Raw genomic sequence first — 23256 nt, 5'->3', positions numbered from 1 at the left:
ATATCACTGAGGAAATTGCTGTTTTTTAAAAGTAGTGGTGTTTAATACTTCCACAAAACAGCCACTTCTCCTCTTTACCCTTTTATCCAATAACTTATTTAGCTTTTTCTGTTGAGCAGATTCCTGTGTCCAAATAGGAAGTAACTCCTCAAATGTGTACATCTCAGTGGTGGATGCCAGCGCTATGCTGTTCCTCCAAGACTTGCTTTTTTAAAAAAAAGTTCCACCATTCAACACCAAGCCAGAAAGGGTGAGCTGAAGGTTGATTCTTGAGTCTTTGCATGGACTAAAACTGACATCAGCCACTGGCCTTGATGGATTTGTACTGCTCATGCTGGTTGCAGCTCCACCTCTGAGCTTGCCATGTGGACATTAAAACATGGTTGGTTTTGAACACGTTAACAACTGCTGCACCTCCTGAGTGTCTGTTGGGAAGAACTCAGGCTGTCCAACTTCTCTCGAGGTTGACCAGCTCCATCCCCTCGCAGTAGGAGTGCGGCCTCTGTGCTTTGTGCTGTGAAAGAGACACAGTGACCTCCAGCAACTGCTCTGCGGTGAGGCTGCCAAGGGGAGTTAGCCCCTCTCCCCCACTCTGTACTTCCCAGGACCATCAGGAAACGCTCCAGTGGTGCAACTGGGTGGGGGAGGATGGCTGGAGAGGGGTCTGGCAGGGAACAGACGCAGGGCAGGACTAGCAGCTGAAGAATGAACGGGGCAAATCTCTCGGGGTCAACAAACTCATTTGGCGACCTTGAGCAAGCAGGTCTCTCTTATCTCACTACCCCACAAGCAAGCTGTGTGAGCAACCCTCCTCTTCCCCCCCCATGGCCCTCGAAACAGAAAGTTTCAAACAGCATTGCACTGGGATGGCTGAACATTGTGCTTCATCAGAGTTCCTGTGCAGAAATATGCTGTAGGCCTACATGCCAGAATGCCACCGCTCCACAGATTCCGTTCTCTTTCTTTCCTTCGTAAGGTTCAAAGCCCCTCCCAGGCCCTAAGCCACAGAAATGGTGCCTGCTTTGAACCTCACCTCTTGCTGCCTGGAGAGGTGGTGCAGAGTAGGGAAGGGGCTCCACTGGATTGGTTCCATGGGCCAGCTGGAGACGGAGACTTCACTGGCCTTCCCAGAGTCGATCATGGGGTCGTTCATGCTGGTGGAGCTCACGTCCCAGTGGCTGTAATGAGCAAGCAAATAAAGGTGCGAAATGGAAGGACGCTCAGGCACCACAACCCAACCTCCAGTGCGTTGGCATCACCGGTCATTAAGGGCCACACAATCATGGCACAGGAAAGGGGTTACGCTCTTTGGGGGCGTTAAAACGTAGGGAAAACTTCCGGCTTAAAATATGGAATAACAACTCAGTTTCTTGAAAGGTCCTTTCTTGACCCTGTGAATGAAAGGGGGGCAAACCCTTTGCCTCATCCTGCTTAAAAGTGATTTGAAGCACAGCAGGTCCAGCTATGGTCCAGCTCTGGGGGGGAAGAGACTCCCTTCCACACAGAAAACTGGATTTTTAGGAAATGTCCTTAGAAAATAACAAGCAAGACAGACATCCAGGGTTAGAACGACGACCCTGAGGCAGCTGAATGTCACAGGCTGATGCGGACAACGCAGCCAAGCCTTCAGCGGCACGCCTGCAGCTCAGCGTGGGCCTTCTCCCCTCTTTTTGTGGCCTGTTTTAGCTCTTTATTAGCGGAGGCCTTTGTTTGGAGAGTCGCACACATGCACAAGCCATCCCTAAGTGGAAAGTTTATTGAAGCCGCCTGATGGTAGTTGGCCTTGAGCCAGCAATGGCGTTGCTCTTCCCACAGAGGTCCTCTGGGCCTGACTTGTCCTGTCCTTCAGGAGCAACTCTGCTAGCCACCTGCTCTGCTGTAGACTTGCACTGTTTAAATGACTCGGGGGGGCCTAATTCGTATGGACAGAGGGCAGCTGAGGCCACTCGTGCCCCTAGTTGCTCTCTCAGCGAAGCATTTTCGAAGTTGGGAAGGGGGCCTGAGATCTGGGGGTCAGTGCAAGAGCTTGGGGTCCCTGGACTAAGCTCCTGCTGTTTACCTACAGGTCAGCTGAAGGAGGAGGGTCTTCTGTTTCCTTGACCAGCTGGAGTAATGCCTCCCACCTAATTTGCCACCATGTCACCTCAGCTGCTTGGCAAATTATTCTGCGCTGGGAGAATGAAAGGCAATTTAGCTCCTCCATCCTGGCCCACTATCTCCTGGGCTAAACAGGGACTGCACTTTCAGGGGGGGGGAGCCCAGTCAAGGAACATGTGACAATGTAGCCCACTCATTCCTACCGATGTGGGGTGCCTACTGAAACCCCACCATCTAGGCAACAAATCTCAGACAACGGCACATGCAGGCAAGTCCTTTCTCGTTGATTTTTACTCTGCTCCAATTCCCCCATTATTGCAGTTCTCCCTCCCTCCCTGCAGCGAGCTGCATGTGTGAGCCATAACATTTCCTTCCATTGCACCCATATCAACTATACTGTAAGCTGCTGGGGGGGGGGGAGACCTGCTTTGCTTGCACCACTGTACTGGAGCCTTCCCCACCTGAGCGGCCTCCAGGTGTCAGGGACTTCCAATTGTGCAGGCTGGGGCTGATGGGAGTTGCAGTTCAAAGCATCTGGAAAGCCCCAGCGTGGGGAAGGCCGCTCTGCGGTGCCACACACAAATGATGGGATAATTCTGATTTTTGCGGTGCACCTTGTCACCTGCTCTGGGAGGCTGACCCAGGTTCAATTCCCAGTCAAGGCAGCCACCTTCTAGAGAAGGCCCTTAGCTCAACTCTTGCAGGCAAAGGGTCCTAGGCGAGGGCATTGCGCCAGCATCTCCGTTGCAGGGCTGGGAAAGGCCTTTTCCCTCACCCAACAACTTGCAGAGGAGCAGAATACACCAGCCTTCCCCTGCCACATGTGATGGGCTACAAACTCCCATCATCCCTGACTACTGGCCATTCTGGCTGGTAGTCCAAAACACCTGGAGGGCACCAGGTTGGGGAAGGCTGGAGTAGACAACACTGAGCTAGACGGGTCAGTGATCCGACTCTGTTTAATGGGTTTCCCTGTCAAGAACACAAAAGCTACCTTGGACTCAAGTCAGACCATTGGTCCCTACACTGACTGGCAGCAGCAGCTCCAGGGAGGGGACACTCCCAGCCCTACCTGGAGATGCCATTGGGGACTGAACCTGGGACCGTCTGCATGCAAAGCAGGTGCTCTGCCACTGAGCTACGACCCTTCCCTAAGACTACTTGGGGGTACTCCTACAGCACTATAGGTGAAAGCCTTGCCCCTGCTTGCCTGAACCTTCACCATACATGCCCACCCTCCCTTTCCACATGCAGTGGTGGCGCCAGTTACCTCGGCTGGCCTGCAGCGCCGATGCAGGGGGGGTCCTGAGGCTGCTTGCAGTAGTCACTGGGGGCCACACAGTTGTCTTGGCAGCTGCAGCAGGCAGTGTCCAGGATCTGTAAGTGAAGCAGCTCTTCTGAATTACTGAAGGCCGGGTTGTCCAAGGAGATGGCCGATGCCAGCCAAGGCTCTGACCAGTAATGTGCTGAGACGTCGTCGAGGCGACAGAAGCGGCGGTAACTAGAAAGGACAAAAAGACTTTATCTTAAAACCAAATAACTTTGCAGAGTGGGGGAGACAGCCTGGCTTCAAGGGATGCCCCCCCAAGGGCAGTTAACAAGGTTGAGGTCTGCCTAGAATCCACTTGCGCTGACCAGGGGATCTGTGCCAAGTGAGGTCCCTTGGGGGAAACTCCAGCTCAAGCCAAGGTTTACTTGACATGCACCTAGACCCCGGGCAATGTCTGGTCAGAGATGGAAAATCCTGTTGGCCTGCTTGGCACCTCCGTGTCCTCTAAGGAGTCCCCTGAAAATCTGTCCCTCTGCATTAAAAACATCCTTGGGTATAAACGTTGACATGGACTTCTCTCCCACAGGGTCAGCCCAGCCGCCTTCTGTAAAAGGCAGTCACAGATCTCAACAATTCCAATGCTGATGTTTGCTAGCCTCCCACCTACACAACATACTTAAAGCTGAGCTATTTACGTATTTATGTTTTAGTTAGTGTGTAATCATGAGCTCTAAAATTTAACATTCATTCTTTGCCTAATTGTTATTTTGAAGACAACAGCAACGAAAACCATTTGCAAAGAAGTTGCAAAACTGCTCCGGGTGTTGTGGGTGGGTGGGTGGGATTAATGGTGTCATAGGGCTAGCCTGGTTCTCCTGAGCTCAGCTCTGAGCAGAAAAGGCACGTTCGGACAAACCACAGCAAATGTACTTCCACAGCAGCTCAGCAGCCCAAATAAGGTAGGTTTCAGCATTACACCTGGTGGTTCTATGGATGTCCTCATCCACATATTGGAACAGCATTTTCCAACCTGGTGCCCTCCAGACTGCTGGGGCTGATGAGAGTCGTAGTCCAAAACATCTGGAGGGCATCAGTTTTGAGAAGGCTGTATTGGAAAAACAGAGAGACAAAGCACTCAGTTGAAGCCCTCAATCCCCACCAGTTCCCACCAGGCTTAGGCAGGCCATTTCTGTGAGCACGCTTGTCACCTACAGCAAAGCCACACCTGGACGGGGAACAGGTTGATCTGCCAATCAGTTGCAAAATCTCTTTGAAATGAATTTAAGAAAATACTTGCACTGACCCCACCAAGTTCTACAGTAAAAAGGGGCAGGGTCTGACCAGCACCATGTGCCCCGTTTTCAGGAGAGAGAGGTGGAGACCAGCAGCACAGGGAGGGTGTCTCCACCAGGGCTGTGAAGTCGGAGTCGGGAGCAATTTTGGGAGAAGTCGGAGTTGGAGTTGGTAGAAATGTACTGACTCCGACTTCCAAATAAATTTTGATTGACAAGAAGCGATTTTGGGTGGAGTTGGGAGTCGGACAGTAGAAAAACAGAGGAGTCGGAGTTGAAGGTTTGGTGTACCGACACCACAGCCCTGGTCTCCAACCTTTAATTAGTCGTCAGTCGTCAGTACAAAGTCACACTGAAGTGGCCGTTTGTCAGCAAATCCATTTATTATTAGGTGCAGCTTATTTTTTCATTAATAGCAAAAGGGGAGAGGCATCATTTCTGCGATGCCTGGAGCTCCCTCAGCCGATGGTCTCTGCGCCCCCACCACCAGCAGCTGGCAACTGATCTCTCCACCAGCTTTAACGCTCAGCGGCCTCTCCCTGCTCTCTCCAGGGGAACTGTGAGCATCAGCGTTCTCTGGCCTCAGGATGCTCTTTAGCAGGACATTCCCCTCTGGAAGGAAAGGGCCTGGCGGGCAGGTGCTAAGCACATCCCAGGCACTGAAGGGGCTTGATGGCCAAGGGCTGGGGCAGCTGCAGCAGCACCACCACTTCCCCCTCAGGAATGTGCTCCTCCTGGAGACAGGCGCTGCACAATGAAGGGAAGCGAGGTGTGTGTGTGACAGGCACCAAGGTGGTGGGGGTGGGGTTAGGGGGGTCGTCCTTATGCCACTTGCAGGACTCGTACAAGCAGCCACTGTAGCACCAAGAAGGAAGGGGGCAGGCGAGTGGGGAACGCTTCTGGGACGAATGTAGCCAGCACCCTGTCGAACCCATCTCGTCTAAAGCATCCTGGCAGATGCTCAGGGACATTTGCCAGAGAAGTCCAACATGCCTGGCCTCAAAAGAGGAGGAGATGGTGCAGAAACGAAGAGATGTTTGGGGGAAAGGAAATTGGAAAGGGAACGCCAAGAGGGTCACATCACCCCAGAATGCTTGTGGGGCTGTCAAAAAGCACAACAATAGCAGCTCAGCTGGAAGATGCGCCGCAGTTACAGGGAAGAGCACCACCAAGGCCAAGAGGATGCCAGCATGGTTAACAAGCTGAGTCAGGAAAGCTAATGGAGGCCTTCTGCCCTGCCACCTAATTCTAGAGGTGTAAAAAGGGGTTTGCACTCTGCATATGGTCAGACCCCAAGGCACTCACTTCATGCCAGAGAGTCAAGCCTGGGGCCCAGTGCTGAAGTGCTCTAACTGAAATTAAACCTTGCTCCCCTCTGCCTCCCTCTTTCAGCACAAAGCCCGGATTTCCCTTGGAGCTCAGCCAGAAACTACTGGCTTTTCCCTCGAATGCAGCCCTGGGGGAAGGAAACGGATCCAGCGGCTCAGCCTGGCCCCCTTGCCTCCCCTTCTCCAGCCCCACACAAGATGCAAATGGGCAAGGGGCACAGCCCTGCCCCTCTGACCCCACACAACAGATGGCAGAGCTGCAAACAGCCCCCGGGGGCACTTTCGCACCTGAAGAGGCTCAATGGTGAACACCCTGGATAGGGAAAGATGCCATGGAGGCAGCGCGGTTGTAGTGCCTGACATTAGCAGGCAGGGAAGGCAGACCCCAACATAAACAGCCCCCCATCCCCCACCTTCATGGAGGGGAGGGGCCTCACCTGCTCTTTGTCTGATCTGCTCTGGCCTCCAGGAGCAGCATCCGGACCCGGCGGATGACCAGCCCAGCAACAGCCGCCCCGACCACCACCAGGCTCAGCAACAGGCCGCCAGCGACTCCCAGCAAGCCCTGCTGCGTCACTTTGTAGTCACAGCGCACTCCCAGGAACCAGAAATCGCTGCCCACGGGGCACCTGCAAGGCCAAAGGGTCGAAGAGTCAGGTGGCCGCCTGGCGGCGGCGTGAGGAGTCAGACACAAGCCCGTTCACAAAGTTGTCAAGAGCAAGGCCCACAGATCACGGCCACTCACTGGCAGACAGGTGTGTGGTTAGCCATGTGGGTGCAGATGCCCTCGTTCCTGCAATAGTTCCGGTGGCACACGGAGGTGCAGACGGGGGGCCCGTCCTCCCCGGCGACACACTCGAAGCCAGCATGGCAGGCGAAAAGCACGGAGCACAGGTCCAGATCCCTCTCTATGGGGCAGAGAGAGAGAGGAAGGGCCGGGGGGGGGGTGAGAGGCAGGCAGAGCCAGCTGCTTTGCATGAAGGAGGCCCTTGGCTGGATCCCCGAGGTCATCTCCAGGTAGCCCTGAGAAAGACCCCTGCCTGCCAGTCAGTATAGATGAGCCTTCCCCAACCAGATGCCCTCCGGATGTTATGGACTAGAATTCCCCCTGCTTGGGAAGTTGTAGTCCAAAACATCTGGAGTTTCTGCACACACTTGGACACACCTCTGTAGCCTCCATCAAGACGTGCAAGGGCTGCATTTGGCCCTGAGGCTTTCCCGATTGCACCAGCCGCACGTCCTGCAAGGTGGGCAGGCTGGCCACAGCAAAGGCAGCGACGCCTCAGCTTCCAACTTTCGCCAGACATTTTCTTGCCTCTGCTCAGCCCTCTATTCCACCCCACACCTGGTCCAGCAGCGTAAGGCTTGCTGCTGTGCAAAATCTTACCCTGCGTCGTGCTCTGCAGCAAGCTGGCATTGGCAACCCACAGCCCTGATGGCAAGCGGTCCGAGAGGGACGATCGATTCAGAGCAGCCCACAAGCCGGGAGCCTCTGCCAGGAAGAGGGCATCAAACGCCACCACCACACTCCCGGGCCTGCAGAGAGAAGGGGCAAAAAAGGGGAGGAGATCACAACAGTTTAAGCCCCACAGCATGCACGTGCACATGAATCCCAGCAAACTATGCTCCAGGGCCTGGCCACTATGATCTACAAATGGCTAAATTATTTCGCAGGATTCCTGGGGCAGATTGTTTGTTTATTTAGACAATTTCTATACCACTTACATGTAAACAAATCTCTAAGTGGTTTACAACATAAGTTAAAATGTCTTAAATAGCAAATACAAAAAAAAACCCCAAATAATTTCAACAATCTATTTTGGAAATGTGACTAATACATGCCACACGTATTTTTTTAAAAAGGCTTGAGCTCCACAAATTTTAAAGCCTTGGGTTGTATTTAACTAACTTTAGCTCCGAGTAGACCCAATGAAGTTAATGGACCTACGTTAGGCACAGTCATTAACGACAGCCCCTTATTGTGACCTTCGAGAGATCAACCCTCTGGGTGATGCCCTCTCTGCGCCAACTTTGCCCCAGGAGCTGCCAAGGAGGCTGCTGTCTGTTCTGAGCAACTCCACCCCCTAAGAGTTGCTAAGACCTTCTGTTGTAAGCTGCCTTTAAAGGAGTCACTGGGATAATCGTCTATTTTTGTGTTTTCGCCTGCTCTTACCCTCCCCAGGCCCTTACGATATGAAAGACTAGAGAAACCAGAGAGAGAAATACCGGATTGTCTTCACTTCCAGTCGCTGAAATCCAGGCAGAGACTCAAAGAGGGGAGTGACCTAGAAGAGAGAAGAGTAAGGGGGTAGGAATGATGATCAATCAATCAATACATTGATTTATGGAACTATGACATCAGGTTATGCTGCACTTTGAAGCCCCAATTGTTGGGACTTCAAAGCACAATGCAAGGCTGTTTGCAAAGAGCTTTCAAACATCCCAGGGTTGCTCTTTGAACCTCCATCATGTAGGATGTCAGGTGTAGGGCAGGAGTGTGTGGCTTGCCCAAAACAGCTTCACAGGCCAAATGGGGAGATCTTGCAGGCCAAGTTTGGCCCATGGGCTGGAAGCTCCCCACCCTGTTGTCATTTCTTAGGCTATTCCTTTTCGTAAGTTGCATCCTCTAAGCCGAGAAATCGTGTTACTCCCAGGTAAGAGCCATCAGCTGACAGCTAACACAGCTGCCTCCCATTTTGTCAAGAGACTCTGTCCCAACACAGTTCCAGACATCAGCCAGTGGAAGCATTGAGGAATTTCTGCAAGAAAGGGTGCAGGGAGTTTCACCCACTGAGCTACTCACTGTTTCATTGATACTGAGCACCAGGCCCTGGTATTCGGGTGTGTCGGGGTTCCGGAAGCTTCTGGAAAACTCCATGGCCAGGACAAGCTCACAAGGGATATGCAGGAAGGTGGCTGAGGAAGAAGAGGAGGGAGGAAAACAGGCCCACCTCAGCCCAAGGGGGGGGGGGAGAGAGAGAGGGAATGAATTACCTTCAGGTCACCCAGTGGTGGCCGCATGACAGCATTCACTGGACAGTCAGGGAATCTGCATGCTCCACACACATGTGGAGCACAGAGGCTACTTATTCACAGCACTAAATTTATAAAGTGGATCAGAATTTTATCCTTCCCTCCCAAATTGAAAGTAAGGACAAATGGAATCCTTTGAGATCTGCTTGATTTAGAGAGGTACACAACAGGGGTGCCCACTTTCTTCACTGATAGTTGCTCCATGTTTGGAATCTTTGGCAAATTGGCACACACAATTAGACAGAACATGGAGAAGCCATTTCGGATATAAGCGCTATATCAATCAATCAACAATGATACTTTCTGGTTTTGTTTATGAGCAAGTGGGATTTAAACTAGCTTTGCATGTAGTTGATTTGTTACTAGACCTGAAACACCCATCCTGGGATGAATATTCCCTGCTTTCCCTCCCCAGCTGGCCAACCCCACCCAGACCAGCTCCTCTGCCCTCCTTGGAGTTGGGGGAAAAGGGAGAGGTACCCCACTGACCTTTCAGGAGGGGTGGCTGATTCTCCACCACAAAGACCTGGGGCGCTCTGGGGCGGGCACCCCTTGGCACGGCAGGCACAAGCTGTGTCAGGGCCTTATCCGGCGTGGCTGATGAGAGCCGGGAGCCGGTAATGAGCAGGCCACCCCTTGTGACGCTCTCTGGTTCAGAGGCTGGCGAAGTCGTCCAAGTGTGCTCGCTGCTTCCTGGCAAAGATTCTGCTGGAGCGGCTGTGGTTCGGAGAGGCCCCCTCGGGCCATAGGGAGAATGGGTGGCCCCTCTCACCGAGCCTTCAGCTGGAGCCCGGGGCCTTGGTCCCCATTCCCACTGCCAAGGCCTGCCTGGAAAAGTCCACGGTTGGTGGGTCACTGACGCAGAGCCAGGCATTACAGTTGTGCCCATCATGGGCCCAGCCGCTTCAGAGGCCAAAGCAGAGGAAGGAGCCATTTGGGAAGGAAGCTCCGGATCCACAGTGGGTGCTGAACTCCCAACATCCCCCTCCGTAGGGAAGGAGGCAGCCATGGAGCTCACTGGGGGCACAGTCGAGCTGGGGAGCCAGTCAGCACAGTCACCCCTTCCTGGAATCCTGCGACTGAGCTCTGCCACTTCAGTGGCTGCCCCCACAGATGCCTCCCTTGGGGAACCCTCTCTGGCTGCCTGCTTTGTGGGGAGAGTTGTGGGTCTGTGGGGCCCCTTCCCAGAGCCAGTAGGAGCCCCCCCACTTTCTCCATGACGGACTGAGGCCCCAGGTGGGCTGGACGCTGCGCTGGAAGAGGTGCCCCCTTCTGCCTGCCACTTGGGTGGAAGCTGTCTCGGCCAAGAGGAGGACTCTGCAGGATCACCCCCTTTTATATACCACGTGCTGTAGGGCTCAGTGGGGCTCTGCGATCTGGGCTCTTCCCCTGTGGCTGTGGAAGCACCAGTAAGGGCAGTCTCCGAGACCATGAGAGGGCTTGTGGAGCTATGAAATGTGGCTGTGGCCCCACTGGCATGCGGACCTGCAGTGGCACCATCAGGGAGCCAACCTAGGCCAAAGGGCAACGTGAGGAAAGTGGGCCCAGGGCTGAGGCTGCTGGTAGAGGGGGCATCTTGTCTGCTAACCGGATGGGTGGTGGGGCCCACTGGACTCAGGAGCAAAGCAGCCCCCAAGTGGGAAAAGAGAGAGGGTGCCTCCTCCATTTGCCCTGCAGCCGGGCTGGGAGTCCCTGCAGAAAGCTGCGCATCCTCTGGCGGCTGCTCGGCTCTCGTGGCCTCGGTGGTCCTGTGCGACGGGGCTCTTTTGCTGGGAACAAAGTTGCCTGGAATTATCACCTCCTCAGTTGTCTTCGCTGTGTGATCCAACCCTGCCCTCGATCCCGGAAGTGTCGGGGATTGTTCTGGGGCTGCCTTGGCGAAGAAGTGTCCCACAGCAGTCCAAGACTCATGGGGTCTGGTCTGTGGCTCTGCTGTGCTGCCCCCTGGCTGCTCCAGGAGTGCCTCAGATCCTGTTGCAAATGTGGCGGTGCTCCAGTCACGGGGCAGCAGCTGTGCTGTGATGGTGGCAACATCCCATTCCTGCCCTGAGGCTGCAGAGGGGGTTGGCAACCAAACAGACTCTGCCTCTGGAGTAGCCTTACCTGGGCGCTGAGTAGAAGCCAGAAGGAGGGTCCCCTGGAGCTCTGCACCAGGGGAGGATCTGGTCTCCGGGGACCTCTGCCTGCTTGATCCTGCGGGCATCTCTAAGCCCTCTGCAGGGACTGGGCTAGAGGCCTCATTCCCAGCAGCTGTAGCCCCCAATGATCTCTCACTCTCTGGCCCCGCCTCAGTCTGTGTGACTGCTAGCCTGTTGGAGCCCAGAAGCAGCAAAGCCCTAGTGGGCTCAAGGGCTCTCTCTCCGGTGCTCCAGCTAGAGAATTCTTCTGAACAAGATGATGGGCAGGAAGTTTGGCCTGCAGCATCCACTGGAGAAGCAGACACAGGAAGCCACACTGGCGTGGGCAGGAACGTCACAAACTTGCTTGTGATGAGCGGTTGGCTTAGCTGGGGCAGCCCGCTGGCCCCTGCAGCATTTGGTGGCTCAGCGCTCCCTGTTCTCCCTGCTTCACCAGCGGGGAATTGCATTCTCCTTGCAGTGGTGCCCGGAGAGCTTTCTTCGCTGCTTTCTTCCACATCTGTCAGCCAACTCACCATTTCGTCCCGACTCGCCTCAAGAACAGCAGATGATGTTGGCAAGGTTGGCTGCAACCCAGTGGGGAAAGCAGAAGCCCTGGAGCTGGGCAAGGGGCGATGCCAGGTGATGCCAGGAGGCTCAGCGCTGCCAAGGAGGAGGGTCTTCAGGGTCTTCGCGGTGCTTTGCCCTTGAGGCAGCAAATCCCCCAGCCTGGAAAAATCCAGCCCTGCGGTGGTGGAGAAAGCAGAGACAGCGAGCTTCATAGAGGAGTCATGATGCAGCACAGTTCCCTCCCGGCAGGAAAACTGGGGTGGTCTCAGGATTGGAGGTGCAAATATCAGCAGCTGCCCTTGTTCAATCCAAAGCAAGAAAGCTGAAGCATGCACATGCACACACACACAGAGTGAGGAACCAGGCAGGCTTTTTTCTATGCTGAAGGCCTCAGTTAGGACAGGGGTGGCTTGCTCTGGCTGGAGGGCTGCATTCATCTTTGGCCACCCTCCAGGGCCTACGTGCCAGCAGCGTGTGTGGCTACGCCATTCTCTTGCATGCACACAACCCCACAGCCCCCCACCCCCGTGGCTGATCTGTGCAGCTCAGCAGAGGAGAAAGTGCTATTGCCCCCCCTCTGCTCACCCAGTGACAGATCTGATGGCCAAGAGAGAGAGAGTGACATCTGCAGCAGGGGATCCTGGGTGCAACAAACTGTAGCATTGCATTTATCGAAGTTTTATTTATTTTCTTGCCACTGGCAAAATCAGTGGAGTCTCGTGGGGCGAGAAAATATCCTTTTGGGAGGGTGTGTGTGGATCAGATGCCTGGACTGAGGGCTAGCCACCGCTGAGTGAGGAGGAGGGGATTCTCTGCAAAGGGTTTCTCACGCAACTGCGCACCTCAGATAAACACACACACCACCTGGGTGAGCCTCTCTTGTAGCCCACCATCTCATTAGCCAAGGGCAAGGAAGCCTCCTGTTGAGCTGCCCAACAAGCTCTGCAGGTGGCCCAAAGATGTAGAGGGGAGGGGTCCAAGGGAGGCACAGAGAAGAAGGATGCAGCCTCTTGGGGGGGACATTCATAAGGGCAATCACACACACACTTTTAAGTGAATCAATCATCCAAAGGATGATTCCAGACGGAATTTTCAAGTACAGTCTAGCAGAAGTTTGCCTACAAACGGCAGCCCATTCAGCAGAAGCCCAATTAATTTTCCAAAACAGGCCCTCAAGACAAGCCACCCGGATATCCTGCATCACCATCCCCCCGTTGCCAAGGCAACAGGCTTTCTCCAGCATGGACCGCTATCTGACACAATCAGTTCTGAGGAGTCTGGCATAGAGTCTGCTATGGAAGGGACCCAAGCTGGGTACCAGGAAGACCTGGATCACTGCATTCACACGCACACGTGCACCTTATGTACTACTAACACTTTCCTGTACATTAGGTTGGAATACAGACCACCAAACCAGTCTAGGAACCTGAAGTTCTTGCTGATTAAGAGTTGGGTGAAACCTGAAATCCAGCATACGCCCATGTCAATCCACATTTGGGCAAAGGGGAGGGGGCTCATTTCATCAGCATTGCATCTCTTAGCCCAGGGATGGGGGACCTCAGGCTGGGGCGGGGGGGGGAGTGAATGTGGTCCTCTAGACAGCCCCTACTCCTTGTCCTCTGAGCACTGAGAGTTGTTAAGAGACTCCCCCTCTTCCCCTACAATCCCTCCAAAAGCTACAATTCCTGGAGTGGTTTAACAAATAGTCCCTCTTCCCAGGGAACTCTGGGAATTGCAGCTCCGTGAGGGGAATGGGGGGGGGTCTCTTAACAACTCCTCAGCACCCTTCACAAACTATCTTTCCCAGGACTCTTTGGGGGAAGCCAGAACTATTTAAAGTGGCATGACACTGCTGTAAATGTATATAGCGCAGATGGGGCCAAAGTCTGCATTCCATCTCCTCCTGGGTGCTGCTTTGGAAAAAATCGGCACTGCATTACAGCCAGAGTTTAGGGAACGGACAAGATTCAAGTGTGGGGTACTCTGTCTGGACAACTTTCTATTTACAGGTCCCTGGGGGCAGTCAGCAAAGTTGCTGGCTCATGCATTATGCCATGTGCTCTGAACACTCTGAAGCCCCGACACAAGCACCGTGTGTGATGATGGTTCTGTTTATCTGGGGACTGCCAAGGAAAGGTTACCTGGGAACCGGGAGCCCCATAGAGGTGTTACCTCCTGCTGTTGCCCTGATGCTGCTTTGCAGAGTATTCCCACTGTTGCTCACACAGTCTAGTACACAACTCTGAGAAAGACTTGGCAGCACACCAATGCCCACCTCCCACAAAACCCGCATGCAACTAACTGCACGCCCACACAGAGACAGATTTCCAGGCGAGGCGGTGGAGGAAAAGGAGGAGAACGCAAAAGGCAGCCAGAGAAGGGGAGGCCCGACGAGAAGCCCCTCCAGCCACAAGGGCAAAGCTGCCTGTAGGCAGGCCCCCTGGAGAGCAGCCCTGCCTGGAGCCCACCCTGGTTGTACTAACATTGCCTTGTTCTATAAGTAAAGCTCCGTTTATGCTGAGATCAGTCATCTATTTTATTTATTCATTTTAATTGTGATTTTTGACACTATATGGAAATCTTTTAGTGTTTTCTATCTATTTTTGTTCATCAACAGTCTTTGACAGACCAACTCTTCCAGGAACGTGTCAGGGGAGGATAAAGAAGAGGCATGCCCAGACTGCTTCGCCCTCACCACAAAGGAGCCACAACTAGACCCCAAAACACAGCCCAGATCAGGAAGAATAAGGCCTGGCAATGATGCATCTCTCCTTGGGTGGCGCAAGCTATGGGGCAGAGGTCCAGGCGCCCCCACTCAGCAGAAGGAGCCAGAGGGCCCCCAAACACAGCAGGACATCACATCGCACCTTGAAGGATTATAGAGTTCCATCTTTAAAACGGGGTGAAGGTGAGGAAGCTACAAGAAGCTACAAACTGCTCAGACTAAAATTACCCAGCTGCACCACTCCTCGTTTTGCTCTGTTGGAGACCCAACAACTCTCACTCCACCCGTCTCTTTGCCCCACAGGGGGCTGCTCCATTAGGGCAAATGGGCCATCACTCAACCAACCTCAGTGTGCCCACAGGCATCCCCCCCCCCGCCGCTGCCTGCCTCCTACTCAACAGCCAGCCAAGGGGTGGCAACTTCGGCTCTTTGTCTCATCCTCCTCGGCCTCAGTGCTGCCCCCTGCAGAACTCAGCAGGAGAAAGAGGATGGGGCAAAGCCAGAAAGCATTGGCTCCACCTCTCATCACCTCTGGCTCCGCCCACTATTGGGCTCCCTGCCTTCCACCCTGCCACTACCACTGGGCACCAGCCACCTTTGCAAAGAACGTCCCTTCCTGTGGGCACAGGCCATGCGCACAGCAAGACAAAGCAAAGCAGCCGCCCCGTGCATCAGATTTGGGGGGCCATTAAGAGAGGCAGGCAAAGTGCAGGGTGTGTGTGCAACAATCCACCAGGAAGTAGAATAGGAGGGGCCGGAGCTCAGAGGCAGAGCACCTGCTTAGCATCTCCAGTTCGGGCTGGGAGAGCCTTCTGCCTTCAGCCCTTGAGAGCTGCTGCTGCCAGTCTGTGCAGACAGTATAGCGCTAGACAGACCACTGATCTGCCTCTGCCTCAAGGCAGCTGCCTTTGTCCCTAACTCTTCTGGGAAGGTGTGTTGTCCAGCAGCAAACCGGGTCATGTGCTAGTCAGCTGGCTTTCCACTCTCCCTCCCTCCTGTCCGGACCAAATCCACAGCACCAGCCTGCTGCCCGGAAGCCTCACTGTGGCCCTCCCCCTCGAGTCCAAAATCCCCGTACACCCGGGACCCCTTGAACCCCCCTCCCTCCTCCCAGGTCAACATGCCTCCTCCACACGGCTCTCCTTTGGTGGGGTGGGAGCATGTTATTGCACCCCACTGGCTTCCAGGCACAACACCCCTCCTCACTTTGACAGCCACAGGAGCTGATCCAGACAGAGGTAGGGCGCAGGCCGGATGCCCCCTCCAACATGCAGCTCTGCCCAGAAATCACTGGGTGGTATTAGGGAAAGCTTAAAAGAAAAAAACCCTCTATAATACAGAGATGATGGTGATGACACTGTCCTACCTCACAGGGTTATTGCCAAGATTAAAATATCTGAAAAGTGCTTTGAACCATCCTTATTATGTAACAGCTTAGAGAGTTGTTTTTTAATTTAGTATGACATATAAATCTTGCTAAAAAATAAAAAGGATTACAAACACTAATAACGGTTGGATGTGGCCAGGAACACTCCTTGGTGAGGCAAAGTCTGCCTCCTGGTAGGCAGGGTACCTCCACTGGGGCCCACCAATGTGGCTGGCCTCTGACTCCCACCAGCTGAAACCAGCAAGGGAAGGAACAGCAGTCCAGCAGCCACAGCTGGAGGGCCACAGACGCGCCCCCCTCCAGCGATACTGGCAGCGGGGGGGGGGGTTGCAGAGCCAACAACTGGCCCCCACCCCCTCTATCCTGCCAAATCCCTCTAGGCTCGGGCTGGGGGCTTGTACGTTCCGGCAGGCAAGAAATAGCCAGGCCAGGCCACAAGTGGTGGAAGGTGGCTTTAGCGAGCGAAACCTTCTAGGGACTCCCTGCCGGGGGGGCCACCATGCTGGCCAGGGCGGGCGACTTTCGGCTCCGGCGCCTCAGCCAGCGACACTGCTCTCTCCCGACCCCTGAAGCGCAGCCTCCCGGAGGGGCCAATGCCGTCAGAGAAAAGGGGGGCCCTCTGAGCCCGTGCAGAGCGCCACGCGCCTTGTCCTCCCTTCTCAGATGCCAGAACGTGAGAGCGAGCGCGAAGGCGTATGTGGCCGCTCGCCAGCCGACCTTCCGGAGCTCCGGGGGGCGAGTGAAGGGACGGAGCGCGAAAGCAATCCTTACCGGAGTTGCCGACGGCGAGGCCAGGCTGGGGGGTGTCAGAGACGCGGGTCTCGCCGGCGTCCGGCTCTTCCACGAAACGCCCAGCCGCCGCCGCCGCCGCCTGGCCGAGCCGCCCGCCGCCCTCCAAGCCCACCTGCGGAGGGTCGCGCGAGGCCGGCGGGGCGTGGGGCGCCTCTTCCTGGCCCTCGACGCGGAGCTGCTGGCTGGGCAGCGCCTCCAGGAGCCCCGAGCAGGTGGGGCCCGGCAGGAGGGGGCCCTCGGCGGCGGCCGAGGCGTCGTCCAGGGGGCGCTGGGAGTCTCGGGAGCGCCCTGCGCGGAGACAGAAAAGCACAAGAAGAGGGGAGAGCCGCCGTGCCAGCAGACCCGCCGACGGACGGAGCACCCGCCCCGCTCCGCGCCCCCTCGCCTGCGCCTTACCTGGGGCGGCCAGCAGGGCCAGGAGCGCCAGGAGGCGACGGCAGCGGCGGTCCATGCTGCGCTCCCCGCGAAGGACGCCGGCGCCAGGAAGCGAAGCCCCCCGCGCTTGCCTCCGCCTCCGTGCGCGACCCGAGCGAGCGAGCGCGCGGCGAGCACAACAGGAGGAGGAGGAGAAGTCGCCGCCGCGCCGCCGCCTTCCGAGGCCGGCACAGCGGAGCCGCTCGGCGGGGCGCTCGCAGTGGCACAGGCGCTGCCCGGGCCTATTGCGTGACAGAGGCGGGCGAGGGAGGCGGCGGCACCAGCTATCGGGGCTAGGCCGGCGCACGTGCCCAAGAAAAAGAGTTCTGTGAGCACGTGCAGAGTGCGCTGCCTCGCTTTGCCCTCGGAGGGTTAAGCGGACGGCCGCAGGGGCCTCCACCCTCCCCTTAGGGACTGGCAGGCCCTGCTGCTGCACCACCGTCGCCTCCGCCACCGCGCGAGGGCAGGCAGTGGCCCCTTTCTGGGGGGCCCTGGGAGTCGTTTGCGGGGGAGGCGCTTGGGGGCTTCGGCTGGGAGGCACCACCGTGCCGGACGGGCGTACGGGATGCAACCGCTGCTCGCCGGCGCAAACGTCCGGCGCTCGCCGCCGCTGCTGGGAGAGCCCACGAACCCTGCCTACGCTGCGCGGCCCAGCTTCTCGGTCAGGTCGCCGGCTCCTCTCCGTCGGGCTTTTACGCAGCCAGCCACCAGCCAGGAGTTGAGCCAAGCGCTCCCGTCGGCCCCGTTCAAAGCCAGGCGGCGGCTTTTCGTCGCCCATGTGGGACCCAGGGGGCACTGGGAAGGCGTGCAGAAAAGCTGCCGCTCTAATACGAGGAAGAGGAAGCCTGGGCCACGTGAGGCCCCAACTTCTCTCGCCGGCAATTCTCACCCCATCCCCTTTCCTCGAGTAATGCCTCCTCCAACTCTGTTTTGCCTAGGTGGATGATAGAGCAGTGCTAGGGGCAGGCCTTAGCTCAGTGGCAGAGGGCCTGTTTTGCGCAAGGAAGATGGGCATGGCCCCTGCCTGGAACCCTGGATAGCTGCTGCCGGACAGGGCAGACAATACTGGTCCAGGTGGGCCAATGGTCTGACCCCACTCCTGGCCCCACCCACCACTGGCATGTGGCCTCCAGGCTACCCAGAGGGGAATGTGGCCCTCTGGCAGAAGGCTGCCCGTGCCTGAACTAAGCTCAAGAGATCTTCCCACCTACAGGCTAGGAATCCTCACTGCCCCCCCCCATGCTGGTGGGGCAGAACCCACATATAGTAAGGTACAACAAATTCAGCCAGAAGTGAAAGATTGGAATAAAGAAGTACTAGTCTTATCTTTATTTTGAAGGCCAACATATATTTATACAGCTTTAAATACAGCAGCCAACAGAACTATTCATATGAGCGCAATAATGATTCAACACAGCACAGGGCTTCCTTGCCAGGCCCCATCGTTCTGCTGGCATAATCCTAGCCCTCAGGGCAGAACAGAATTGCCTGTGGATGGGAGAAGGGAAAAGACATTTACGGGTTAGAAACTCAAAAAGATCACCGAGTAACAACACCAGTAGTGAAAGCAGGAACCAACAAATATTGCCAAGAACAGCCAGGACTATAGGTGCAGGTTCACAAATAAGAAAGCATCTTGCTAGAAGGGCTCTTTTTCCCACTAGCTAGAACCAGCCTCCAAAACAATGCCACCTGCCCAAAGCCAAGGCCAATCTTCTGATCCACCCAAGGCACGGAAGGCAGAGAGTGCCAATAACGTCAGGTCATTGGAGCAAGCAATCTGAGCTTTACCAGAGCACTCAACCTTCATTTTGTCACACCCTTCCACAGTGGTCTCACTTTGTCTGTAAAAGTCAGCAACAGCTGGATATCCAGGACATGATGTGCTGCCTTATATGGAGTCAGATTACTGGGGACCATTCTTCGTCAGTATCGTTTACACTAGATGTGGGAGACCTTTGGCATTCCAGCTGCTAAACTATAACTCCCATCAGCCCCAGCCAGCACGGCCAATGGGAGTTGCAGTTCAGCATCTGGAGGGCCAAAGGTTCCCCACACCTGGTCTACACAGACTGGAAGTGGCTCTCTAGACAAGTTTCAGGCAGGGTTCTCTTGCACCTCTACCTGGAGACTGAACCTAGGTCCTGCATGCAAAGCAAGTGCTCTACCACTGAGCTATTGCCCTTCCCTGCATCCTGGCTCTCTTGGCCTCGGCCTGAGAACCTACTGGTCATGCCTACATTTGAAAGCTGGGGGTCTCCAAGGCAGCCCCTGCAGGCTACAGGTACCACAGCACCTCCTGCACCCTTCTTTGGCAGCCACCAAAGCTCCCCTGCCCCTCCCAATTTTGTTTTTATTTATATTTATAAATATGTATATATCTCACACTGGCAGCCTTAAGTTTTTTTTAAAAAAGCAGCAGTGGCCCTGCCGCTGCCTGGTAAGCTGGGAGTTTATCTCCCTCCAACATGCCATTGACAGATCATAAAGGAAGGACAGGTATCCATCTCAATCTCTCATTCTAACCTCCCCACCACCACCACCACCACCTTTCCAACTTCCAACACTTCCCCCTCCTTTCCCCAGTGAATGCTGAAGAATCAGTGCACAACTATTACTGGCCAGTTAATTGTCTCACTTCTCTCTCCTTTCCACTCTGGGACAGCCTTCATTAATTTGTCCTGCAATTTGCCTTTTGTTTTACTTTATCAATAAAGTGCTTCCTTTTCCAGAGCAGTTCTAGTTTTGTCTGTTGCACCTTCCTGCGTGCATTATGAGGGCACGCTGATACCTAGATCTAACATGACCTATGCTGTATGTGTGGGGAAATGTGCTGGGCCAGCCCACAGCTGCCTGACCTCTATCAGAACAGAGCCAGGGCCACCAAGGGAAGAAGTTCCCTTAGCACCAGAGTAATTTCCCCCAGGGTGTGTTTGTTCAGAAGGGATTGTTCCCTGAACATGGAAGAGTGAATTTTGGGCTCGTGTCTTCAAGCAAGGAGGCATTGTAACACAAGCCTCATAAGAGCAAGGGCAGGCAACAACACACTCTCAAGCCCTTCCCAGGCAAAATGTGAACCAATCACTCCACTCTCCAATAAAGTTTTAATGGCGGGCATCCCTACACTGCCTAGGATTCCATTTCTAGCTGGATTCAGAGCCTGGTGAAAAAGGCACAAGATCCTCTACAAGCCTTCCACCCTCCACGTTCTTTGCTGGACTCCAGCATCAGAGGCCTTCTGAACAAGAGTAGAGCGTCACTCCATGCAGGTTTTTGTCACAAGACGGTTGCATGCTCCTCCCCCCAGGAACATCTACTTACTTGGCTTGACACAAACAATTATTCGTACACGTCCTTCTTATCAGCAATGTAATCTATAATTTCTTGTGGACACATCAGCTTCTCTGCGTCCACATCAGGAATTTCAAACCCTGGAAAAGATTTGGCCTCTTTAGTCCAGAGATGAAGGGTTCTCAGTGAAAACAGGGTTACCACAATGCAGTCACTTTGCTTATCAAAGTAGGGGCAAAGGGGAGAGGGGCATGGAGTGCACTGCTTAATATGCAGCACTGAGGACTGTAACGGAATGATCAGTGTCCCCCGGGGGTTGGGGTGATGAAGCACACAAGCACATTATTGTTTATGAGATTCTCACTGGGACTCCTTTAAGTGCTAGCGGGGGGGCAAAGCAAGGTTGAGGGAAGTATTCTGTGCAACTGTCAATGAGCATTACTACCATTCAGGGAACTGGACCAAACCCCTTGTTTCAGGGGAGGAAGGTTGACAAGTTGGGCTGTGCCAAAATGCATGACCTCCACCTTTTTCCAGTGCTCTGGGCAGAAAAAACAGTTGGGGGTGGATCATAACTCAGTGGCAGAGCCCCCCCCCTTTTTTTTGCATGCAGAAAGTCCCTAGTTCGGCTTCCTGGCATCTCCATTTAAAAGGGTCAGGTAAACCCATGATAAAAAAGCTCGTGCTCTCTCCCTCTCTCTGCCTGAGCTGCCGCCAGAGTAGCCAATACTTGACCAGATGGAGAAATAATAAGACCTGCTGCAAATTCCCACGAGTCCAAACTCTTTCATTTCATTTTATTTACTGCCACATACAAACAGCCCAACTCGCACAGCAAGAATCTGGGCTACTAGAAACAGAACAGTGGGAAGCGTTGAGGTGAAGCTTGCTTTTATCCACAGTTAAGAGGTGTAAAATGGCTGACTCTAAGCCATATGCTGTTAGCACCTTGGCCAGAAAATGAAGCGGTGCCATGACCTTTGATGCCATGAAGCATCAAGGATTTTGGGAAACACCAGTCTGGAAGGAAACTAAATGAGCGTGAATTTATATTAAAAGGTTAAATAAGAGAGAAGAGGGAAATGTGTGCAGATCTCAGAGGAGAATGAAAGAACTATCATGTTAAAGTCTGGTTTGGCAGTTTGTATAATAAATCCCCCAAATACTTTGCTTGGTCCAAGCAATGCCACAGAGTGGATGTTCTCTGCCACTGGGACATTAGCACCAGTGCTTGGCTGGTGTTTAGCTGACGACCTTACAGAAGACTCAAACCTTTGTATGCCAAGCCTCATTTTTAATGACTAATCTTTGGTGAACAGAAGATACTCTGAGCAACTGCCCAAGATTTTAGGTAGGAAATCACCTGGTTTTTATCAATCCACACTGACCTCTAGAACAGGCACACTATGACCTTGTGAGCTACAAGCACATCTTGAGATTTAATCACATACATCAAAACAGCAGAGTATCCACATTACCAAATTCATCTTCCATCGCCATGATGATCTCCACTTGATCCAAGCTGTCCAAGCCCAGATCCTTCATGAAGTGGGAATCTACCGTGAGCTGGGAGAAGGGAGGGAAAAGAAATAGTGTTTCAATAGTGTGAAAGGAAGGAGATCAGCAGGGTATTTCACCACATAAAGTTCTCTCTCACTTGACAGTCACAGAAAACAGAGGCCTCCCCTCCATCCCACCATGGCCACGTTCCCATTTATTCAGAAGGCTATATTGATAGTGGGAAACTGCCTTCTACCAAGTCAGATTCTTGGTCCATCTAGCTCTGAATTGTTGACAGAGGCTCTCCTGGATTTCAGGTGGGGAACAGTCTCGGTCCTACTTGGAGGTACCAATGACTGGCTCTGGAGCCTTCTGCATCAAGGCAGATGCTCTAGCACTGAGCTGCGGGCCTTCTCCAATCCTGACCAGATGCTCTACTAGCAATGGCCCTTCCACTAGCCACACGGTCAAGACAGAACTGGAATTCAAGCTATGACTACCACAACATCGTTCTCTCTTTGTTTCCAATACTGGACAGCCATCTCTTTCAAGTGAGACTGTCCCCATTGCTGGTCATTTCCTATTTCCTCTTGGTTGCTCATTGATGACCTGTTGCGCCAAGCTAGAGAGCTAACTGCCTTCCTGCCATCCGCTGCAGCCACAGCGGGTGGCCTGTTTTGGTTGGCAGCACTCTCTGGAAGGTAGGAAACACACCTCTGGGTGGTATTCAAAGCTCTGGTGTTCTTAAGTGCAAAATATGTTGTTTTTAGTCATATATGTGATGGATACAGGAGTCTGGAAAAATAGGATCAAGACAGGCTGCAACAGAGTTACTCACTTTTTCTGGATCTATCTTGTCGTATAGTTTTAGGACGTAAATGACCTGCTCTCTGATGCCACCCAGGGTCAGAGGAGGTGCACAGTAATGGCGACATAACTTAAGGAACGTTCCAGAGACCTAGAGGAGAAGCCAGATGTATTTATTATATGGGAATATCCTCAGCACCCTCAGCCAAATTTATAACTCTTTATAACCAATGCCTAAAAGAAATACCAAAATACAAAATACAAGCCGAGTCCCTCCCACTCCCTTTGGCTGCGCTCCAGGTCACCCCCCGGAGAGACCTCAGGCGGCCTGCGAGGGCAGCTCCCCGGGCGACCAACGGAGGAGAGCTGCACCGGACGGACTCCCGCCTGCCTGCTTTCACCTGCGGCGTGAGGCTGGCGGGCCCCGGCGGGAGGGTCGAGGAAGAGAGGAAGGGCGGGTGGCCGAGGCGGGCGGCGGGCGGCAACGACAGGCCGTGGCGCCCGAGCGACAAGGAGACGCTGTTGCGGCTGCAGCGCCGGAGGCAGCCCGAGGAGAGCAGGAGGACACGCGCCGCCATGATGACCCCACGTGTGCGCCTGCGCCGGCCCCCACAATACCCCGCGCCGGCCGCT

At 54.4% G+C, this 23256-nt stretch overlaps 2 protein-coding genes across 4 annotated transcripts; both read right to left on the bottom strand.

Annotated features, from left to right (window-relative positions):
- Window positions 1-37: 37 nt before the first annotated feature.
- Window positions 38-17974, bottom strand: LOC133371984 (mucin-1-like). 3 transcript variants are annotated; one of them, XM_061600095.1, is made up of 11 exons: window positions 17008-17945; window positions 16591-16899; window positions 9510-11882; window positions 8791-8903; window positions 8214-8272; window positions 7375-7523; window positions 6733-6895; window positions 6425-6616; window positions 3368-3598; window positions 1034-1178; window positions 38-514 (listed from the first exon to the last, which is right to left on the bottom strand). In XM_061600095.1, the coding sequence occupies exons 1-11, from the start codon at window positions 17801-17803 to the stop codon at window positions 440-442; spliced, it is 4605 nt and encodes a 1534-aa protein (XP_061456079.1). In that variant the 5' UTR covers window positions 17804-17945; the 3' UTR covers window positions 38-439. The 3 variants fall into 3 exon arrangements, with proteins under 3 accessions (XP_061456079.1, XP_061456082.1, XP_061456080.1); XM_061600098.1 differs by lacking the exon at window positions 9510-11882 and having other exon boundaries at window positions 17008-17974; XM_061600096.1 differs by lacking the exons at window positions 38-514; window positions 1034-1178; window positions 3368-3598; window positions 6733-6895 and having other exon boundaries at window positions 6476-6616; window positions 17008-17958.
- Window positions 17975-18325: 351 nt separating this feature from the next.
- Window positions 18326-23256, bottom strand: NDUFAB1 (NADH:ubiquinone oxidoreductase subunit AB1). The gene is made up of 5 exons (XM_061600099.1): window positions 23025-23256; window positions 22655-22774; window positions 21795-21882; window positions 20347-20456; window positions 18326-18513 (listed from the first exon to the last, which is right to left on the bottom strand). Exons 1-4 carry the CDS (start codon window positions 23199-23201, stop codon window positions 20365-20367), a joined length of 477 nt encoding a protein of 158 aa, XP_061456083.1. The 5' UTR covers window positions 23202-23256; the 3' UTR covers window positions 18326-18513; window positions 20347-20364.

This window comes from Rhineura floridana, chromosome 17 (assembly GCF_030035675.1).
Source record: "Rhineura floridana isolate rRhiFlo1 chromosome 17, rRhiFlo1.hap2, whole genome shotgun sequence".
In the NCBI taxonomy this organism is placed as follows: domain Eukaryota; kingdom Metazoa; phylum Chordata; class Lepidosauria; order Squamata; family Rhineuridae; genus Rhineura; species Rhineura floridana.
This window is presented reverse-complemented; position numbering and strand designations above follow the sequence as displayed.